Source organism: Carassius auratus, chromosome 32, assembly GCF_003368295.1.
Source record: "Carassius auratus strain Wakin chromosome 32, ASM336829v1, whole genome shotgun sequence".
NCBI lineage: Eukaryota > Metazoa > Chordata > Actinopteri > Cypriniformes > Cyprinidae > Carassius > Carassius auratus.
In genome coordinates this window covers 35,289,838-35,312,290 of record NC_039274.1, presented here as the reverse complement: position 1 = coordinate 35,312,290, position 22,453 = coordinate 35,289,838, and the positions used below count along the sequence as shown (strand labels likewise).

General features: G+C 37.0%; 1 protein-coding gene across 3 annotated transcripts in view; it reads right to left on the bottom strand.

Moving 5' to 3' along the window:
- Positions 1 to 22,453, bottom strand: part of LOC113052346 (coronin-2B-like) — a 38,018-nt gene that overhangs the window by 10,508 nt on the left and 5,057 nt on the right. The window contains exons 1-2 of one of the 3 annotated variants that reach the window (XM_026216806.1): positions 10,522 to 11,127; positions 9,278 to 9,478 (exon numbers count right to left, since the gene is read on the bottom strand). In XM_026216806.1, coding sequence (XP_026072591.1) covers positions 9,278 to 9,478; positions 10,522 to 10,692 — 372 coding nt within the window. In that variant the 5' untranslated portion in view covers positions 10,693 to 11,127. Of the gene's footprint in view, positions 1 to 9,277; positions 9,479 to 10,521; positions 11,128 to 22,453 lie in introns of those variants that run through there. The other 2 variants (XM_026216807.1, XM_026216808.1) reach the window with 2 other exon arrangements.

Below are 22,453 nucleotides of genomic sequence, written 5' to 3'. Positions count from 1 at the left end.
TTAAAGTATTACTTTACTAAAAATACTTACATTATTAGTTGACCTTGGGGGAATAAATTAGTAAAAAATTAACTAAAGGTATAATATGACCACTTTAACAATCTTTCAATTGCATTTGCCAAAGTGTGGTAAGGAGATTTGGTTCTTATAGCTGTTTTTCAGTTTCCTAGCTCTATTAAATTATTATTACTTTTTTTTAAATTCTTGCTTATTGTTATTCTTTGTGCAAAACAGTTAGGGATTTGTGTGTAGGAGTGTGTTGGGGGCAGGCGATTGTTGACAGATGTGTTGGCTGAATAGTCGCTGTCTGAGATCTTACAGTCAGAGACAAAAGGAGATAATATATTTAGCCACACCCTCTATTGTGAGCAACACAATGATGCGTGAGGAACAGCCATGTGATTAAACTAATTATGATGCCAGTGGATGTGTAGACTACAGTCTAGACTGCCATAACTCTGATAGCACATTCTTGTAAAAATTAAAAATAAAAAAATACATTCTTAGTTGACTAATTTAACATCCTTATCAGAGAAGTTCTATGGGTTTGCTGAGCCTCACTTCAATTAGTGTCACATGAATATACATCTAATTATTAAGTCAATATACCATTATTATGAGACAGTCTAGAATACGCTATATAAGTGTCTACTGTGTACAGGTTTAGAAGTTTAGGTTTGATTATGATGTTATTATGTTATTATGTCCTAATCACACACTAAACACATTTCTGAATATACATAATCATTTTATAATACAATAATAAATGAGTTATGACTCACTAGACCTACTAAAACCTAAGAGGCAGAAACAATTTTTTCTAAATGTTAAATGCAGCAAACATCGTTTCCTCTTGTTATTAAAGTATAAACATTTTTTTAATTTACCTGCACAAATCCTACTGTATTTACAAATTGGTAGCATATTATAAAATGATAATTGTTTGCTAATTAATAAATTATTTGTGGCAAACTGATGATTGGCAGAGCCTAACAACTGATTATTATTCAGTTGTAGATATTCAGAGACAGCAGGAGGAGTATGGAGTATTATACATCATCAGAACATGACTGGCTTTTCTAAAACCTGTTCAAAATGATCCTGGATTCTTCTAACAATTTCTGAACAAAATTTTAAACAAAGGGCAATACAGTTTCTGAGTTTACTCTATGCTAACTGAGGCATTATAAAAATGGGTGTGGTCAGTAAAAAGCAATTTAGGCCATGTTAGTCTGAACTGGTTGGCACTTTCCTATCAGTGATGCCAGATGGCCTAACTCCCTTTTGTGTGTGTGTGTGTGTGTAACTGTGTGCCTGCCTGCTTGAGCCTACATTATTTTAAGAATTCAAGAAAGTCAACAGCAGCTTCGCAGGTCAAGGAGAGGAATGGTTTCATTTCCAAATGGTTAAACAGTTAAGGATGACATCATCTCGAATACCAGTCTTCTTCTATTCATACTCTTTTTTTTTTCATCTCCATCTCAACATGGTTTCTGAATGCAGTTTCCATTCAACAACTGAAGCTCCTTTGTCATAAGAGGAATTCCATCTGAAAAGTCAATGTTCTGCAACTATATCGCTCCCATGTGTCTGGCTTTCAAGCATGATAATTGCTTATTCTTAATCAGACAGTTGTATCTGTAATATAGACTAATGTCTTGGGTTGAATAAACACATTTGAAAGATTTAATAAACTACATACACACATTACAACAAACACAAAATTGCATTAAACTGCCAAACTCTCTCTCTCTCTCTCTCTCTATATATATATGGTTATAAAGTGATAAAAGGTAAACACATTAAAACATATTGGTTACATAATGCAGCCAAAGATGACCTGTAGCTTCACAGTGATTTCTCTGATCTCTATGGCAATTTCTAAGTATTACAGTATGTATTTAAACGTCACAGGGAGCTTTCAGTGCTAAACAGAGAAAGACAGACACACAAGGGAGATGCAGGATCAAGAAGCTGGGAAAAAATAGCTCCACATGGCATCCAAATAAACACATATGCGGAAGTCAGAGGGACTAAACTCTTTTCCAAGGCCGTGGAGCACATTTGGAGTCTCAAACACTCTGGATTAAGCACATTAAGGGCACAAAGCTGGCCTTCTTCATCACACATTAACTAGGCGACTCTGAATGGTCATCACAAAAGTGCTATTGATAGTTTATCCAAGTTGTCTGAGATCATGACCGAGAGTCAGCAGGCCCACTGGGCAGTGTAGCATGACCGGATGCACTAAAGAGGAGGGACAGAAGAATAGACTGATAAAGAGCGGAGATAATAGAAGAATGGGATATTGTCATATCAATGATAAACAGAGTGTGAGAATTTTTTTCCTGTGGTTTTTGTACATTCTGTCCACTTGCTGTGGAAATGGAATTTGGAGGCACATTTAAATTCACTAACTTTGCATTTCGTATCTTTAGGACTCAGTAACATGTATAAAAAATATAATAACTTAAAGGGATAGTTCTCACTCAAAAAATATGTTGGGATTTTCCATTTACTTACCTCATGATGTTCCAAATCGGTATTCGCTTGTTAAGTCTGACGTCACGTAGCAGCGCTTCCGTGTCCAAACGCTCTTATCAGTTACCATGAGAAAACAACAAAAGGTGCTAATATAAACTCACAATGTGATAGAATACTAGCAAAAAAGTTAACTCCATACTGAAGTCCCAGATAGCCAGACAATGAAAATATAAATATAAAAAATCTATATAAAAATTATTTGTGTTTGGGACGCTGTGAGCACGGAGACTGTAGTGTATACCGTAAGTTTGAAAGCGTTTAGCTTAAATGATTAATATGAATAAACAGTGCTCATAAACGGCTGCTGGGGTAGTATTCTCAAGTGAAGCGAGTTGAGGCTTGGACCCGGAAGCAGCGTTTCTTACGTCATCACTTAACAACCGAATACTATGACTTATTTTCTTACATTTAGTCAGTTATTAGATGCTTCTATCCAAAGCGACTTAAAATGAGGACAATAGAAGCGATCAAAATCAACAAAAGAGAAATGATATCCAAGTGCTATAACACGTCTCAGCTTAATGCAGTAGCAGTACACATAGCAAGGTTTTTAAATCATATAATAAATAACATATGACATATAAATCTCAATTTTGAAAAATTTACATTTAAGACTGATTTTGTGGTCCAAGGTCACACACACACACACAAACACACACACGTTTGTTTTTGTGAAAAGTGGGGACATCCCATAGGCGTAATGGTTTTTATACTGTAGAAACTGTATATTCTATCACCATTCACCAACCCTAACCCTCACAGGAAACTTTGTGCATTTTTACTTTCTCAAAAAAAAACTCATTCTGTATGATTTATAAGCGTTTTGAAAAATGGGGACATGGCTTATGTCCTCATAAGTCACCCTCCCATTGTAATACCTGTGTCATACCCATGTCACTATACAGAGTTGTGTCCTGATATGTCACAAATCATGCCCACACACACAGTAGTCAAGATTTGAAATGGATCAAAACCTTTCATCAAAGTTGTCCTAAAACCAAAACGTGTTCTAGTTTTGGGTAAACTATCTCTTTAACATACAGAAACCCTGTCTCCTATCTTTCCATATGAAGCAGACATACAAAGCTGTTCTGTTCCAGCCAGAGCACATTGATGTCTACATTGATTCGTCCACAACACTGTTATATCAGTGACAATCACCAGGAGTTTAAAGCTTCCAGTGTTGTCTATTTTACAGCATTAAAGCCAGAGATCAAACAAAGGAAAAGTATCTGCTCTCTGTTCACTTGTCAGGCTTTTCTTTTGAGCCTGTGAACAGGGTAACAGAAAGATTCAATTTAGAGCATGTCAAGCCAATGGGTGAGGGACGTCATGGTTCCATGGAGTCAGGAGTAATGGAGATAGCAAACTTGCTCTTAAAAGATACAAAAACAAACATCTGTTCCCTTCAAAATTATTAAAGGGGTCCTATTATGCTTTTTCACTTTTTTTAAATTGTAGTCAGTGTGTATGTTCAGACATAAAAACGATCTACAAAGTTACAAATCTCAAAGTCCAATCCAAAGGGAGATGTTAAATTTTTTTTAAACTCCCTTTTCAAGAACTAAAACGAACGGCTCATTTGGACTACAGCATTGTTTTCTGGGTTTTGTGATGTCAAAGCGTCCCATTAGAACATCAGTAAAAAGAATTCCCGCTTACAGAAATTCTAATGTTTTTTTGGGTGGGGAGGGAAGAGGTCATGGTTAGAACGCTTGGTTGAGTGCATCAGAAAAGACGACGAAGGAGAAGAAGTGCTGCTGCAGAGTAAGTGCATCAGAAAAAACAAAGAAGAAGAAGAGCTACTGTACTGTAAGTTTTCGCAAGTTATTACACATGCACTTGAATAATTGTGTATGTAAATATGTATGTTAAAATTATTAAAAAGACCGTGTAAGCTTTTCGCCAATCACAACGCACTGGGACAACTAACCAATCACAACACATTTTGTTTTTCAGATGGCAGGCTTTCATCAAACCTGAATCGAGCCATTTGTGCCAGGCTGGGGACAAAGGTATTTTAATAATGTAAATTATGTGAAAAAGAATGCGTTTTCCGAACCACCAAGAATGAGAGCATTTTCTAGTACAATCCCAAAACAAAATCAAGACTTTGTAAAAGAGCATAATAGGACCCCTTTAAACTACAATTCCCCTAATTTTCAACAGGGCAATGGCAATAACATGATATTCTGCTCATTAATTTGACTTTATTGTGCTGTCTGGATGCAATATAATCATGCGTAAAGAGATATTTTCATTCAGAACAGCAAGTAAGGCTGATGATACACAGGGCAACTTTTTGAACAATGTTGCAGTCAGTGGGCAACCAGGTGAGACACAAGAGCCATGACTGATCTAAAGTATTCATATAGAAATTTGTTATCCATTCACAATGGGAAAGTGCCCAGGCAATATTACAACAAAAAAAAAAAAAAAATTGCTCAAAAAGTTGCCGTGTCATCACCTGTTTCGAGTCTTTGGGTTTGGGTCATCATGTGACCCCATAAGTTTAACCAATGCAGTCTGAGCCGGAAACAGACTTAATAATAATAACCAACTCTTTATTACCTATTTTTTACAACATCCAATCTTATGGAAAAGAACCAGAAATATAAACTGTAAGAAATAAAAAGCTAAAATTTGAGACCAGAAATGCATCATGTAATTGTAAGAGTAAATAATAATGATAATAATGATAATAATAATAATAATAAGTATGCACCCATTTGTAAGAAAATGTATTTCTCTATCCAATGCTGTCAAATCATGTGACAAAAGAACGAACGACTCAAAAGACTCGATAGATGAACTAATCAATTCTCTTTCCGGCTCAGACTTCATTGGAAAGTTTATGGGACTGTCACGTGATGAAGAAACTACTCAAAGCCGAAGACTTGTCAGATTAGAGGTGAGGTGAGCTAATCATAAACTGAAGACCCAGGAAAACAATTAATTGATCTTTGCTGTTTCTTATAGCAGTGTAGTTTTGTATTATTTGTGTTGGGGAAGAAACATGTAACATTTTAATAATTTTGCTAAAACAAATTACATGAACGAAATTACTCAAAAAAAGACTTCAATTGGCTGAAAGAGACTTAAAGGTCAGACTCGGTAAAATTAATCCCTACAATATATGTGCACAATAAATGATAATACTTCATGAATATTACATGTAATGCTATTTTGGCCTCATTTCTAAATATTTTGTATATGTATCAATACACAGCTATCAGGGCCATCGCTAGTGGGGTGAAAGGTCGTGATGATTATAGGGGCCCACAACTGAGGGGGGAACCCTGGGGATCTCAAGCACCTAAAGTGATGTTCAGGACAGTTGACAGTCCGTCTTCACGAAAGCTTATAATTTTCACCTGTTTTTAAGCCTTGCCAATTTAAACATTCAAAAGGGTTTAAAGCATTCAAACACAACACGTGGAAAAGCTCAGCTCAAGTATGTTTGAATTATAATTTATAAATTTATAAAGATGTCGATCATAAAATACTACTAGAGAGTCTAGAGAGACTGGTCGGGCTTTCTGGGATGGTACTCAAATGGCTCAAGTCATACTTAGATGGGAGAGGCTATTATGTGAGTCTAGGAGAGCAAAAGTCTAAGTGGATGTCCATGACATGCGGAGTCCCACAAGGTTCAATTCTTGCAGCGCTCTTGTTTAGCCTGTATATGCTCCCACTTAGTCAAATAATGAGAAAGAACTAAATTTCCTATTACAGCTATGCTGATGATACCCAGATTTACCTTATATCCAAATGACTACAGCCCCATTGACTCCCTCTGCCAATGCATTGATGAAATTAATAGTTGGATGCACCGGCGGCGCCAGGGGGGTCTTGGGGGGTCTCAAGACCCTGCCAAAAAATGCCTTGACCCCCCATTTGACCCCCCAGCCTCTTCCTGATTAAAAAATATATATATTCGGGATAAAGATCCAAAAATGTTTCTCTTCAAACTGCGCAGAACAATAATAAATAATAATTATTTCGACATTTATTCATACACTGAACCGAGAACCGTTTCTGTCGGACGCGTCCGATTCGAGAACCGATGAGCTGATGATAACTGCGCATGCGTGATTCAGCGTGAAGCAGACTGACACAGAGCGCATCTGAACCGAACTGATTCTTTTGGTGATTGATTCTGAACTGATTCTGTGCTAATGTTATAAGCGCGGGTAAACCAAAGGCTTGAATGAAGTGCAATCATTGCCAATGATGGCATTACATCGAGCGCAAAAGAACCGGTGAACCATTTTTTTTTTTCAGCTGGTTTATTTGATCGAATTGTCCGAAAGAACCGGTTCACTTGAGCACCTGCTCCTTTGCCCCTTAAGTGCCCTTTTGTCAAAGCAAAATTTCCTCAATTTTTTTTTGTAATAACATAAACTTTTGTGAATGCCTGCCCACGCCCAATCATAATATTAGTACAATTTATTAATAATAATTTAGCCGTAAATAAAATGACCAACATGATGACCGTTCACCTGACTACGACCTCATCCAACCGGGAAGATTCGTCACGCTGCACGCGCATTTTTTAATTGCTAGAGGATATTTTCAACATCGTGGCAGCTGGTAAGTGGTGTTTCATTCTCAGCGAAGTGATTTTGGTGTTTATTTACTTATTATTATTTTACAAGAACGATGTGATGTGAGAACATGCAGATATGTTGTTTATATTGCTGTGTGTAGCCTGTAGTGTAGAAGTAACACTAGCGTGCTGTTTGAGGGAGAAAAGTTTCACAGGCATCGAGGGGTCTGGTCTTTTTATGTTATTTGAATAAACTTTTATTATATTACAGTACTTATTTATTTTTAACACGTAAAAATAATTATCACAACACTGGTAAGGCTTATTCAGATTTTCTCATTCTCTGAATTATCATTGCAAATATTTTTTCTACAATAGCAACAGTGTTTACAACAGCAAGACCACTTTAGCCTGTAAACTCAATAATATCTATCTGGAAATAAATGTAAAAATATCAATGTCAATAAAAATGCATAATATACCTGACATGAAAGTGCAGTGTGAAGGATATGAATAACAAATGTAGTCTGTCATTTGTTTACATTGCAAAGGTGTTTTTGTTGTTTAGTAGCAGAAATATGCAGTTATTAGCCATGTCCACTGTATTTTTTGTTGGTTTTCATGAGACCCCCCTTGAAAAGACCAGGACCCCCCCATTTGCCCCCCCAATCAAAATTGTCTGGAGCCGCCACTGGTTGGATGTGCCAGAACTTTCTTCAGGTAAACAAGGACAAAAATGAAGTTATTGCATTTGGAAACAAAGATACAATTTTCAAGGTGAATGCATACCTTGACTCTAGGGGTCACACAACTAATTCTGGACACAGACCTTAGTTTCAGTCATGTCAAAGCAGTAACTAAATCAGCATACTATCATATAAAAAAACATTGCAAGAATTAGATGTTTTGTTTCCAGTCAAGACTTGTAGAAACTTGTTCATGCATTTATCAGGGTGGACTATTGTAATGGGCAACTCACCGGCCTTCCCAAAAAGACCATTAGACAGCTGCAGCTCATCCAGAACGCTGCTGCCAGGAGTCTGACTAGAACCAGAAAATCTGAGCATATCACACCAGTCCTCCGGTCCTTACACTGGCTTCCAGTTACATGTAGGATTCATTTTAAAGTACTTTTACTCATATATAAATCACTCAATGACCTAGGACCGAAATTTATTGCAGATATGTTCACTGAATATAAACCTAAAAGATCACTCAGATCATTAGGATCGAGTGAGTTTGAAAAACCAAGGGTTCACACAAAGGTGTCTGAATAAATTTTGGTTTGACTGTATATTTTATTTTACATTGAAGACTATGCAGTGCTATTTTACATTTAATTATTCAGTTTCTGTCCCTGGACACCTGCAAACTTGAAAAAACTTAAACATTGTGTAAATAGCACAAATAAATAAATAGAACGAACATACAAATGAATCAATTTCAAACAGGGCTCACTGGTACAACCTGCACCGGGACCCCAGGTTGCAGTATACTGAAAAATATAAGCTTTAATTTCCCATATCAAAGTGTATTTCATAATTTACCTCTTGACTGATTGCACAGACACTACTGAAAGAGAGTCGAACTGGATGATTACATCACTAAATCATTAATGAACTTACTTCAGCTAGAAAAAAGGACTTTTTGTTATTGTCCAATTGCATTATTGCAACTATTTTCCTGTTTGACACTGTAAAGCTTTGACAAAATCATTATTTGTATAAAGGCGACTTATATGGCCTTATATTTTGCAGTAGGCCTATCTACATATATTTTTGTTTTTAATGGAAGTTGTCAATTTTGTTTCACCTTTGTAAAAAAAAAAACAAACAAAAAAAAAAACAATAAAAATAAACTACATATTGGACTGTGGAGTTAATGACTTACATTTCACCATGTGGCTCATTCCTAATTGGTTAAAATTATGCCAACACCCCATTTCACAATACTTAACGGTGTACCCTTTACGCACCAACTCAACCACATTGCTTTGCTACAGGTTCCTTTTTGAACTCACTGCCTGGATGTATGTTGCAAAAATAAGGCTCTTGAAAGGTTCGCATCATTCACGGCGCTGTCTGACGCCCTGCATTGTGTAGGTCATGAATTCAGCCTATCACATAAAACAAATCTGTCTGGAGAAAACACTAGTACATGCGCGTGCTGTGTCGTCGTGGTTACCTGAGTGACCGGGATAACAACGAAGGTTCCTCCTCCCGCGCTCTCCGTTACTATGGCAAGGAACTTAGCGTTGACCGCGCAGAAGTGGTTGTCATGGACGTTCTTTGTGATCGGGATGCCCTCGAAGCAGTGCTCTCGGTTGGCCACTTTGCCATAGACGTTTCGAAACTTGGAGCTCCGGTAGGTCGGCCGCCATGACATCTGCAAAACCCATGCAAAGAAAACAATCTAGATTACGAATTTGACATCCTTTTTTATTTATTATTATTTATTATTATTATTATTATTTTAATCTTTATTAAAGTTGTGACGTGGGCTGATGGGGCTGTCCGTATCAAGCCTGCATTAAAAAAAAATAAAGGTTCTAATTAGAATGGAGCTCGAGCCGTAGTAATCTGTTTACTTTCCCGTACTGGAAGGAAAACAGGTGAGATGTGCATTTTGTTCGTTAGTGCTGATTTGGCTGATTTGGCTTCATTTTCCAATATGAAACCGTTTAGAGGACTCTGCCACTCAAACAGGAAGCGGTTTTTGGATGGTTGTAAAATTTCACACAACTGAAACCGCCGTTTGTAGTTTAGCCTGGAGGAATGTGCAAGCAACAATTTAGGCTCTAATGAATGAGACTGTGCCATGCAAAATGAGCTGCGATTCGAACAAATTGTGGTCACAAGTAGTACAGGAAGTGTTAAATCACCAGTGTATGATCTGAATCTTTATGAGAAATTGACATCACTCATGACTAAAGACTGCATTGTGAATATCCGTCTGCTTTTGTGTGAAAACATGAACAACCTTTAGTCTTTAGTTGATTTCTGACATATATGATGACTAATCGGTAATTGTGTTAGTCAAAAAGTTAATCATGCTAATCATGTTCTGTTAGCAGTGAGGCTTTAAATTGCATCTGAGATCTTCCTGTCCTTTTCATTTTTTTTCTCTCTTCCACGTGTGTAATTTTCAACTCTCGTGCTGTGTGAATGTTCACAGCAGTCCTAAAGCATTCAGAGGTTTGTGTGCTTTTGTCATTTAATGCTGCATGTACATACACACTCGCTCAGTTCTCCAAAAACCAACCAAAGACTTTGCACCAACTGACCACTATCTATCTGTGTGCCATCTGTATTTGAATATTTCAATATATGAATCTACAAAATATATTTTCTTATAATATAATATACATCATATTTATTACTAGATTCTCCTCAATGTCTGACTCAAATTTATTGAGGCTGATTTCCTACCTTTCTTCTGGTTTTGAGCACCACCCTCTGAATTCTGCAGTCATCTACAAAAAGAGCTTGTATCTTCTTCAGCTTTCTTAGTGCATCTAGTTTGCCGGCCTGAGTTGCTTGCATCGGTTTCTCTCTTTCCCTTTTTTCTCCAAGCGTTCTCCTCCCACAGCCTCCTTTCATCCACCCCTTACTACTTCATTCCCTCCCTCTTTCCAGGCCCAGCCCCACGTCATCTGCTTTGGCGCTACTGTAATTGCTAGAGGTCGAATATCTTTTTTTCTCTGCCTGAAACACACAAACACACAGTTTCTCCCTTTCTAACATATACACATTAGCTCCCTTAAAGGCTCAAATTGTTGCTCCAGCCTTTCTTTAATGTATGTCAGTATTTACTTATTAATGTATTTCTGCTCATTATCACCATTAACTGACAACACAGATCCCTCAAAACCTATTTCAATTCACAAAACATATTGATTTAAACTAAAAGACAATGTTGAGTTATATAATGAATATGACGCAACTGCACTCATCTCTCCACTCTCTGTCCAGTCCTCCAGATGAAATCGTAAATATTATGTACTCTATTTGAGATATGTAGTGTTACAGTTGCATGTACATAACAATGCATGATTAAAAGTTTCATCATGTTGAAAGTCCAAGCTTTGGGTTGCTTTGGATTAATGCAGCTTTATTAATTTCTTCCACCAAAAAAACCCTTCAGATCCATTGATATACAGTTTGATATGTATGATGTATGTTCAGTTTCTCAATGCATATTTTGCCATGTTAAACAGAGTAAATGCACTGTTTATTTATTTTTTTGGTAGGATGTCCTAAAAAATAAAACCCTACATGAAGAAGATATGAGAGCTGTTTTTTAAACTTCTCAAATAATTATAATTAGGTTATATGATATTTTTTGATAAATAAAATAAAAAATAAAAAAATAAACAGGGGAATGTTAATAAGACCTTGGACATTTTCTGGGGCATTCTCAGGTCTATGTTAAAACAAATGTCTCTTACTCTCTCTAATAATGTTGAATGATTAAATGGAATATTTTGCTGGCCCTTGACAACCTCAATGCAGACAGACCAGATTTATTTTACTTTAGTGAGACAGCACTCTCTCCTTGGCCTTCCCTTCAGCTTTGCATTCTGTTCAGCATGTGTCTGTCAAACGCCCAACAGATATTTTGTAGTCTGGGCTGTTGCACACATTGATGCAAGTACTGTCCAGAGAATATTTTTGACAGTATACTACTCATCATAAGATAATGTTTATTTACCTGAGAGCGTTTATATACTGGTAATCTAGAATAACTAGGACTGATAAAGGTTAGAGGTGAATTAGACAATAAACAAAGTCACGTCATGTAGATGTAGTACTGATGTTTAACTTCAAGAAAAGTTAACATGTTAATTTTGAGGACTTATCTTTATGTAAGGAATGCAAGGGGATGTATGTGTATGCAGGCACTGCTAATTTGATTGGCTGCATGGTGCTGCCCAACATCTAGGAATAAAAACACAATGATTTTTTTTATTTAAAAAAATGATTAAAAAAATAATAATAATTGCCACGGGGCAGCACCCTTAAAAGTACACCTTTTTATCTTATCTTTATCTTATCTACCCCGTAAAAAGTATATTTTAGTACCTTTACTATTACTATTACTATTACTAACACTAGTCTGTGAAATAAGCAATACATGTTATTTTTTTGATGGAAGAAATTCTGATCAGATCATCTGGACAAAATTTTTGTTCTCTTTATTTTTGCTGTATACATTTTTCACGATTATATATATATATATATATATATATATATATATATATATATATATATATATATATATATATATATATACTGATCTATCTAGTCTATTTCAAATCTTTCTTTCTGCCCTCCATTAATGCATTTTTGCACCATTACTGCATATACATAAGTTATACTTTATATCTCCAATTTAGTGAACGTGAAAGGGACTAATGCTTTTATCTTATTATTACCAATTCTGGACTGATGAAACTGAATGGCAAAATGCAAGGCCAGCTCTCGTTCATTACAGCATCCAAATCTCCCCAACCCAACTCTGCCTTATTCATGTAAATATTCATTCCAAGAAACTGATATTCCAACAGCTTCCAGTTCAGGATGCAAGCCTCTTCTGTTTTTAAAATGGGACAAACCAGAGTGCCATAGCTGGAGATTGGTTAGCCCGTCTTTGTTGGGCATTAGAGCAGCTAACCTCCAGCTCCCACTTCTGAGTAGCACGAGGGAGTTCTGATGCCATTCTGTCTCTGTGTGAGTTAAATAACTCTGAGCCTGGAGACCCACAGCTTTGGCCCCAGCTGTGAATGACATACAGCTGAAAGAGAGCCAGGTCAAGTTGCATGCTGTCCTTTCACACACAGAGAAGTCAGAATGAATGCTGGTGACTGTAGAGACAGCTTTTAACATAGGCCTTGATAAATCTTGTCCATAAATCTGCCAGCCCCGATCTTTGGGAAACTTGCTAGAAAATTCAGCTTTTACTTTACTGCAGACCTAGATATAATGAGATAAACATGGGATTTACCTGATATATAGCTGCCAAGTGGCAAATGATAACACTGTACGTTCTCTGTTATTATATTTGTTTTCACTGGAATCGCTAAATTTTCGTGCACACACAAAAGTGATGAGATCATCCAAAGCCACAAATTTATGTTATTAAACAATGGAAAATACCTTGAGGAAAAAAATTGTATGTATAAGTTAAGTTCCAGAACAGAATCATTTTGTCAGAGCTGAAGGGCATTTAAATCCCTTCAATTCTCTGTGAGGGCAGAACTCAGGGGAGGGAGGAAAAGGGCAAGATTGGATAGAGACCCTCATTACTGCTGTACTATAGGGGATTTTGTGTACTGGGGTGCCCTTTGATTGTTATTGGCTGTATTTTTCCTTCACCAGGGAGGGCTGATGCACCTGTAACAACTGACACTAAGATTTGACAATTTTGCACACTGTACTTCATATATAACATACTGAAACGTGTATCTCATTGTAAATGATCTCTCAGTGTAAAAAGAGAAAAATTATGAAAAGTCAGCCTTGAAACAGGAGGTACACTGCCATACTGCCAATTATTGTCTGGACTGATTTCAAAGTGCAGTTAATTTGTATATTATCATCAATAATCATCTGTTTTAAGCATTCGTTTAAAGAACCAGCTGATAAAATTCATTTGTTTTTGAATCAGCCTACTGTACAGGTTGTGCACTATATTTTTTATTTACTGTAAAGAATTGGTTCATATGAGTCATTTGTTGTGTACCCAGACACAGTCTTTTTTTTTTTTTATAATCTTTTTATAAAATATATTAAATTATATATTTATATTATATTTTCAATATTCTTTTCACATAAAATGGTATTTATTTTGCCATGATGCTGAAGAGCAGGATGTTGATCTAAGAACACATGGGAAATTTATTGAGTGTGTCATGACATACTTCCTTAAAAACACAAGAAACAAGACAGTTTCCTCCCTTTTCGTCTCTGTAAGGGATCAGACAGACAGGATGGGTGCAGTCAGGCTACAGGACTATAGCTCAAAGACAGAAGGGGGGGGGTGGGTTGTTGACAGAGTGGGGAGACATAATGAAAGAATATAGCTTTTACACAATATTATATTCAATTTGGTCTTAAAGGTTTTATTTTGATAAAAACAAAAAAACTCTATACAAAAAAAAAAAGTAAAGTGCTGCAAGAGTCATCTGCAGATATAAACTGTATGTTATCATTCATGCACGTAGGGACAGGATATTCTTAAGAGGGTTATCAGAATTTGATAAAGAAGCAGAAAATAATGAAATTTATTTGATGCCATGTTGTGAAAGACACATTGTCAAGGACGGCCTAGCTCTGCTCTTAAGGTCCAGTTATGCTCATAAAAGATCCTTTCTATCATAGAAATGGCAAGTTCTAAAAAAAAAAAAAAAGAAGCAATACACTTTTGACTCAAACTCAGTACTAAAAAGACCTGTTCCTCCCATATGTCCTCCCATGTCCTTGTGTCGTTTAGTGTTACTGCAGTGACTGAAAGAGCATCCCCTAGAGATTGTCATTGCCAGGTGAAGAGCTGTCTGTTGTTTTCCTTCTTCTAACCTCCCTGTTGCTAATGGTCAGGGTGTGATAAGCAGAACCAACAGATGGATAGACGGGGATTATGGTGGGGAGGTAGAGAGAGGAAAGACAAAGGATGGCACACGTTAGGAAGTGGAGGGGGCAGGGCAGCAAGAAGATGATACGGGTGGGGTGATCACTATGGTCACCATGAGACTAGACCGTGACTCAGCTTTCTGCTGATCTGTCAATCAAATTACACAGGATTCACTAATCACATTTTGCTGCATTAAGACATGGCTTATTCAGCATGAAATGAGGAAATTTCTTAATGACTTTTTTGCATGCATAGAGAATACAGAGTGACTGCTATGTGCGTGAGCTTTCTGACGCAGCTTGAGATGTCCTGATGCCAGCTCTGAACTGCATGCAACAAAACCATGAGCCCCAGCTGCAATGATGGCCATCTGGCAAGTGCTCAAGAAGAATATTCGTTACTGACTTTTCGCATCCAGAGACAAACAATATAAACCAAAGTCACAGCAGTATTTTCAGAGAGGTGCATCAGAACTGTTCTCTTGGATCTGGTCTTTTAAGAGGGGGTCAAATGAGGAGTTAAAGCATGCAAGAATTTGAAATGCAACATTTCTTCACCACAGGAGCTGCTCTCTTTCATTATTTAGAAAGCTCCAACAAAGATGTAGATGCACTTTTCAAAATTGCTTCCAACCCGACCCTACATATTTCATAGTTTGGAATTCCAGGAGTCCAGCAAAAAACTGCATAAAGACTAACAGCACGTCATCTCTGATTCTGTAGATATCCACTTCACCTGTCAGGAATAATTAATTAAAGCTGCCTTGTAGCTTTTATAGCAGCTTGCTTTTTTTCGTGATTGATTGATACAGTCTTGAGAGATAAAACGATCAGTCTTGAGAGATAAAGATGTCAGATGTTTTTCTTGGATGAACTGTGCACAGTGTGACAGCACATGGAATAATCAAACCTGACAAAAAGCTCTGTCAGTGACAGTATTTTAAAACTAAACCCCACAGTCTGTGCAGCCTATCTTTTCCTCAATTGCTGTCCTCCTCAGTGGCTCTGATTTTGGGAGGAAATAAAAACTCTTTATGTTTACTTTTACATCCAGCTACAACACATTACATTGCTTATGAGACGTTGCTGCTACAGCTACTCGAGCATGGACAAAATTTATGGTGGAGGGTGACTGAGGGTGGAGATATGCTAATATGGGACAGTCTGTCAGCAGCTGTGGGTGGGGCCTGAACAGTATGATGTCATAATACTCAGAAAATCAAGACAGCTTGAAGATAGAGACTTTTTAGGTTTTCTGGTGATTAAAAAAAAAAGAGTGAGTGAGTGGATTTTTATCATTATAGGGTGGTTGTGTCCACACACTGCTAAGACACATTATAAGGCATTTTAAGGCATCATAGAAATACTTCTGAGATAAAGACATTTAAAAAATGTAAAAAATCAAATTCTTTATAGAATTACATATTTTATGTAAATTAACATCTGAAAATGCTAATTTAATGTATGCTCATTGGTGTGAAAATAGCAGTGCCAGCTTTTGAATTTTAGAGCATTAATGTGCATTTTAACAATTTGAAGTAAATAATTTTGCCTATATGAGATTAAATAATTATTTGGTGGCTTTCACACTTTACTAAGTCTCATCCCTTGTACTTCTCAATCTCTGTTGTGCTTTCTAATGCGATGGAAGCTGTGCATAAGTTAGTCCCTCTCCTGCATTCTCAGTCTTGGAGAAAGTCCCTTTATAAATTGGATTAAGGCTTCCCATTTGGCAATGTTTTGTTGACTAGACAGACTTTATCTCCTGCTGTCTCTGGCTCCCTGTGCAGTCTGCTCCTGTGCTACACAGAAGAGGAAAATCATGGCTAAGACTTGCCATCTGCCCTGGATAAATTAGCCAGACACACCACATCCAAACCCGTATAGTCACAGTGCCATAACCTAAGCATTGTGTAAAAGCTATAAGCAATATTAAGAATAGTGGTCAATCTAGGTTTTGAAATGGATTATGCTAGTAGATTGATTTTTGTTTGATTGTACTCATATTTCTACATGCCTGCCATGTATACTCATTTCTATATTACTGTATTCTACCCTTTTCTGCCTTTTGGCAGACTTGAGAAGCAACACTGTGATTGATTTAGACAAAGCGCTGCCATTTCAGATGGTGCTAAAACAACATCAGCCAGACCTCAGAGACTTGCATCCTTTAATAGTGTTATGCAGCCACTGATGATGAGCACCGTGACCTTCCACAGTGACATGACAATGTCGTATTAGCCTGTTGTGTTCTTGCTTGGCTAATCTCTTCTGACTGTTTGTCATTGCTGGCAGGATTCTGTTTCAACATGATCGCCAGCACAGCACTCTGAGCTAAAACTGGCTTTTGCAAGGTGTGCTCTGAAATGTGCTCAGGCTAGTGTCAAATATAAAACAGCTGTATGAGAGGCTGAGTGAGATGCTGAGTAAAACTATTAAGACAAATATCAGGGGAGATGGGATTATCAAGGGAGCATTCAATGACAAAACCAGTGATTTCTGTGAAATGTAATCTAACACGTGCACAAGTGAAAAATTGAAAATGACTTTTAAACCTCATTTTGTATTAAACAGGTAGTAAACAGGTAAAATGTCCATTTCAGGCTTTTAAGAGCCTCTTGAAAACCGGGTAAAATCTAATTGTGTCATTAAAATGTTTAATTATAAGATAGATGCTTTAACTGCAGGAATATGCATGGCAAGTGATTATTTTAATTAATCTACACTATGATGTTTATTCTTTAAAGGTGCCATATGCAAAAATTGAGGTAAAAATATCCATAACATGACCTACACACATCAAAAGAATGAGAAGAAAGGGCGAGGATGTCATTAAAAAAATGTCAAGTTATAGTGCTGCAGAGATATCAACCTTAATTAGCATTAGCATTACTATCCCCGGCCCGACAGGTGTCGTAATACCAGTTTCGGCCATTCGGCCTGCAATACACGAATAACTCGCATGACTTCTGGGCGTACCTGAACCTGATGTCAATCATGTGGAAAGTACAGCCCAGTACTTTCAATTAAAGTTCATTGAGCATTTCAGTTCAGGGAAGAGAGCGCCACCCGCTAACAGGGAAACAACCGCGCTCGGAATCACAAATCAAATTAACATCGGCACTGCTTTTAATCGCTGGAGACAACTGATGGACCTGAAAGAAATTAGGTTCGACTCCGAACTTGCAACATTTCTTTTGTATTGGTAAGTTAGATGCTGTTAGTAGTTCGCTAGAAGTTTGTTTTATATGTTTGTGTATTTGTTTTCGGGAAGTTATAACATAGGAATGTATCGAAGGCTGTTCGATAAACGTGCTACTGTTAGCGATGGCTAACCGTAGCTGCGTTTGATAATTAGCTAGCTATAACTTAACGTTACCCATTTGATTATATCATAACTAACCTGCTCTGTCTAGTCTGTTGGTCTCCGTGTCCTCTTTGCTTCGTGGTTTTTCTGTGCGTGAAAAAATTGATGTGTGGCGTGAAAGCGTGTGAAAAGAGTCAATTGCGTGTGTCTCACGGTGAATGCTTGAGAGTTGGCACATAGAGGACAGGTTGATTATTGCTGTTTAGCGTTTGTATTAGTCTATGATGTGTCCCTGTTTGCGTACAGGGACATAAAAAATAAATTAAAAGTGATACGTGGACCAAGGTGTCTGAGATTGTTCATTTTAAGTAAAGGATCCTAATATTTCGTCCACAACAATATTTAATGAGGTTAACTTATAACTCCCTGTGGTTAGTCTGCACGAGATCAACAAGCTTGTTACAAAATAAGCATTCGATCTACGTTAGAGCGTCTGAGCGCTCATAAATCTTTCTGCAGCGTCGTGAGCAGAACGGCAAGAGCGATTTTTGACGCTCTAGACGCCGGCGGGTGTGAACGCACAGTTAGGCTTCGGCAATGGCTGTAGTGTTGTTGTGAAAGTAGGGGCGGAACATAGAGACTATGCCGTTTCTCGTTTGTTACTCTAGAGTAGACCAATTCACTTTATTGAGGCATACTGCCCCCATCTGGTATGGAATGTCAAGTATGATTTGATTTTTTTTGCCAAATATTACAGATGGCACCTTTAATAACCTAAAAGCTTGTATTTCAAAGAATAAATTCTTAGAAACAATCGTCTGTCTAAAGACATACCAGTGGATGTCAAAAGGTTCAAATCTATTTTATGATGCCCATGAGAAAGCTTTTTGTTAATTGGTTGTTTAGGGAATGTAAAATGAATTAAGATATAAAATATTAATTTAAGAAATTAAATATAATTAAATATAATTTGCCTCTCCGTATGATATTTAAAGACCTTTAGCTTTTCTGTAGTGCTTGCTTTTTGTGTCACTGACGTCATTAGCAGAAAAAAAAAAAATTCTTTATTGACAGATTTCTATTTCTGCACAAATGCATGCACGTAAGTGTGTGTCCTATCTGTCTTACATCATGTGACCCATTTTGGACTCATGCATGGATTTGAGCTCGTGAAAAAGTTAATGTTGATTGGATGATTGTGTCTTTAAATAGTGGTATATTTTTGAGTAGGTTCCCAAACAGATGCAATAAACTGAGTGTTAGAGCTGAAATCTGTGTCAGTGGGTCTCCACCTGGCGATCTGTCTGTCCAGGCCTCAGGCCTTGACTCGTTATTTTTGTTTTGCTCTGAAAATGTCCACAACATAGCCTAACATAACTTTTTTTTCTTAAACATCCTCTCTAGTGTCTTCTTTATGCTTCCTTTTTGTTTCTCACTCTTTCACATTTCTCTTTTGTCCTTCAACCTGTATCTTTCTCCCTCCAGCTCAGTTTTGTTGTGTGGGATTTGTTTAGTCAGTGAAGTTTGATTAATTGGAGGCTGGAAGCAGAGCTAAGCGCTCTGAAAACTGCCTGAAGGAAGTCTGTGCTGCCGTAAGTCCCGGATCACATGGGGTTAGATTCATGCCTCTTTAAACTGCCTTCCACAACACTGACTTTCTTCCTGAGGACTGTAATACATGTAATGCATTTCTCATGCCAAGTTTGCTTTCTATTCAGCCCATGTTTTCCATCCTGATTTCTAAAATTCTAGAATGTTTTTGTTGGCCTTAATGCAATAGAGAGTGTACAGATTTGATATAGAACTGAATTTGAATGAAATGATTGTATGTTATCATGTTCTGGCTGGCATTTATAATAATATTGATCACTCTTGCTGGAATAGCTATCCCATGCTGTTGTGAATGTGCAGTGTCTAACATTTTTTCCTAAACACACTCACTCCTTTTGCTCCTTTGGACTTTCTCACTGATGCATTTTCTAAGGAAATAAAAGGCTTGGGGTTTTGGAATATCACTTTAAAAAACACTGCTGAGGGCCAGAGAATTCTGGGAAGGAATGTGAACCTTCACGGTGCTCAGCTGACCTCTATTTTTCTTTCTGCTCACAAAAAAAGCTGCTCTCTTTTTCCTTTTAAGCGGCAATAACCTCAGACAACTTGTAGGTATTGTTTACTTCAGCCTGAAGTATCAAAACATTTTCATAATGTTCTCATTGTGCTTTCTCTCTTATGACCAGGCCCAGATGGAATCTGCTATCTTTTTTCACAATTTCTGTGCTTATTTTGTGGAGGAAGGGGAATCTGGGAAATGGATTTAAAAAAGAGAAAATGTGTTAAACCAGGATGAGAGTACTAGACTATTAGTAATATATGGAATCACCAAATTAGCTATAATATAATACGTGCAAAAATTTAGGAATGGATGTGTGATTGACCAGCATTTTAGTTCTGTGGAAATCTGCCGGAACAGATTCTGCATGGGCTGGGATTTTGGTGTTTTTCTTCAAATTTTGGAATATTACATTAAAAAAGTTAAAAAATGTATATAAAACACATTTGCTTACTTCAGGATGAGATTCTGTATGAAGACATGCACACACACTATGATGGAAACAAATTTAATAGTTGAAAATACATTTTAAATGATTTTTTCCTGCCTAAATTTCAAATTCATCTTAAATGAAATCTGAAATTTTATCTGAAATTTCTTATGAAGGAACTGAGCATATCAAGATTTATAATGGAAGATCAGAGTGAAATTTTATCATAAGGCAACTGGATTACTGTATATTGTGTGGAACGTGTGCGCCATCCTGAAGTGTCACATCCCCACATTGTCTTTATGTATGTACAGTATTGGTATGCAGTCTATTCTTTGTTTTGATTTACTCATAGAGGGTAAGGTGTGGAATTACAACACAAAAGTGACAGGAAACCTGACATGTACATGAAAAAAAAAATGTTTAAATGAGAATATATTATATAAAGACAGTGAACATTAAAGAAGTCCATGACTTCAGTCTAGCGTGAATGATACATTTTTGCAAGGACCATTTCAAAAAGGATCTCTTACATTGCATCTGCACATTGTTTATGATGAGAGAATTCATGAGAGTGCAGAGATTCAGAGTTCAGTCAGTATGCACACAGTAAAAAAATAGTTGATGAAACAGAACCAGAAATCAAAAATTAAAATCAACAGAAATGTGTATGATTGGTTAATAATGCTCAAAGCTGCAAATAACGCATAAAAAGAAATCTAATGCAACATGGGCAGATTTAAATATAATGCTGTAATTGACAAATTTCATAAATTTTCAAATTTCACTTGTATTATGACAGCCAGAATAGATTTAGCTTGTGCAGGGGCATTTTTTTTTCTCAATGGAATGTGCTTCTTAATTTTGGTGGCATTACTGCACCAAACCTGAAAGTGTGTAATTTACCAGCATTTTACTGCAGCCGACTGCTGTTCACCTCTAAAATGAAAAGAGTCTTTGGTGAGTGGGATCACTCAATGGAATGTGTTGCAGTACTGCATTACAGATAATGAGCTCCATTTTCATGAGACTGTGTTAGTAGGAGAAGCATGTTGAAATCTTGATAACGGAAGCATTTGACCCATCTTCATCATGCTGTCATGCTTTAGTTCCCTCTCCCACATTGTTTGACTTGTGTAGGCTGTAGCGTTTCCTTAAACTCACTTTATGGTTCTGCTAATCAGCTGTGGGCCTGCTATTGTCTAGAAATGTGTCAAAAAATGTAGAATGTCTGTTGTACTTGGAGTCATGATAAAGGATGGAGCAATACTTTATTGGGTCTTTACTACCAAGCTGTGGGTCCGGTTCACTTACATACGAGTAAAACAACTTTTTTCTCTCTGATTCTTTCTTTTTAGAACAGAGTGAAGCACTATTATTATTATAATAGGATGTATTATTGATAAGCCGTAATTCAGTAATGGTGATGGGTGCTCCGTTTCCGACATGCGCTGCATGCAATAGACCAATCACAACAGACTGGGTCATTGGACCAATCAGAGCAGAGTAGTGTCACACAGAGGGGTTTTACATTGTGAGTTATTCTTCTTGACTCTACAGCTTGTGAGTGCGTGTATATGTCTATGCATCTAGGATTGCAGTGGCAATAGATACAGATATCTTAAAGCAAGAATTTTAATATAATATTTTCTCGTTTCTGTGCCTTAAAGTAAGAGTGAAAAGAGTGCAAAGACAGACAATGAGAATTACAAGATAGTGTGAACAACACACACTGATGCCTCACAGCTGCTGTTTATCTACAGCCCAGGACCACAGGAAACATATCCTCTTCCCAGGGTCTCTCCATCACGTTCACTACAGCTCTCCAGGAGCTGAGCAGGATATTTATAAATGACATGATCTCCTTTCCTTTTCTAAAGAGAGT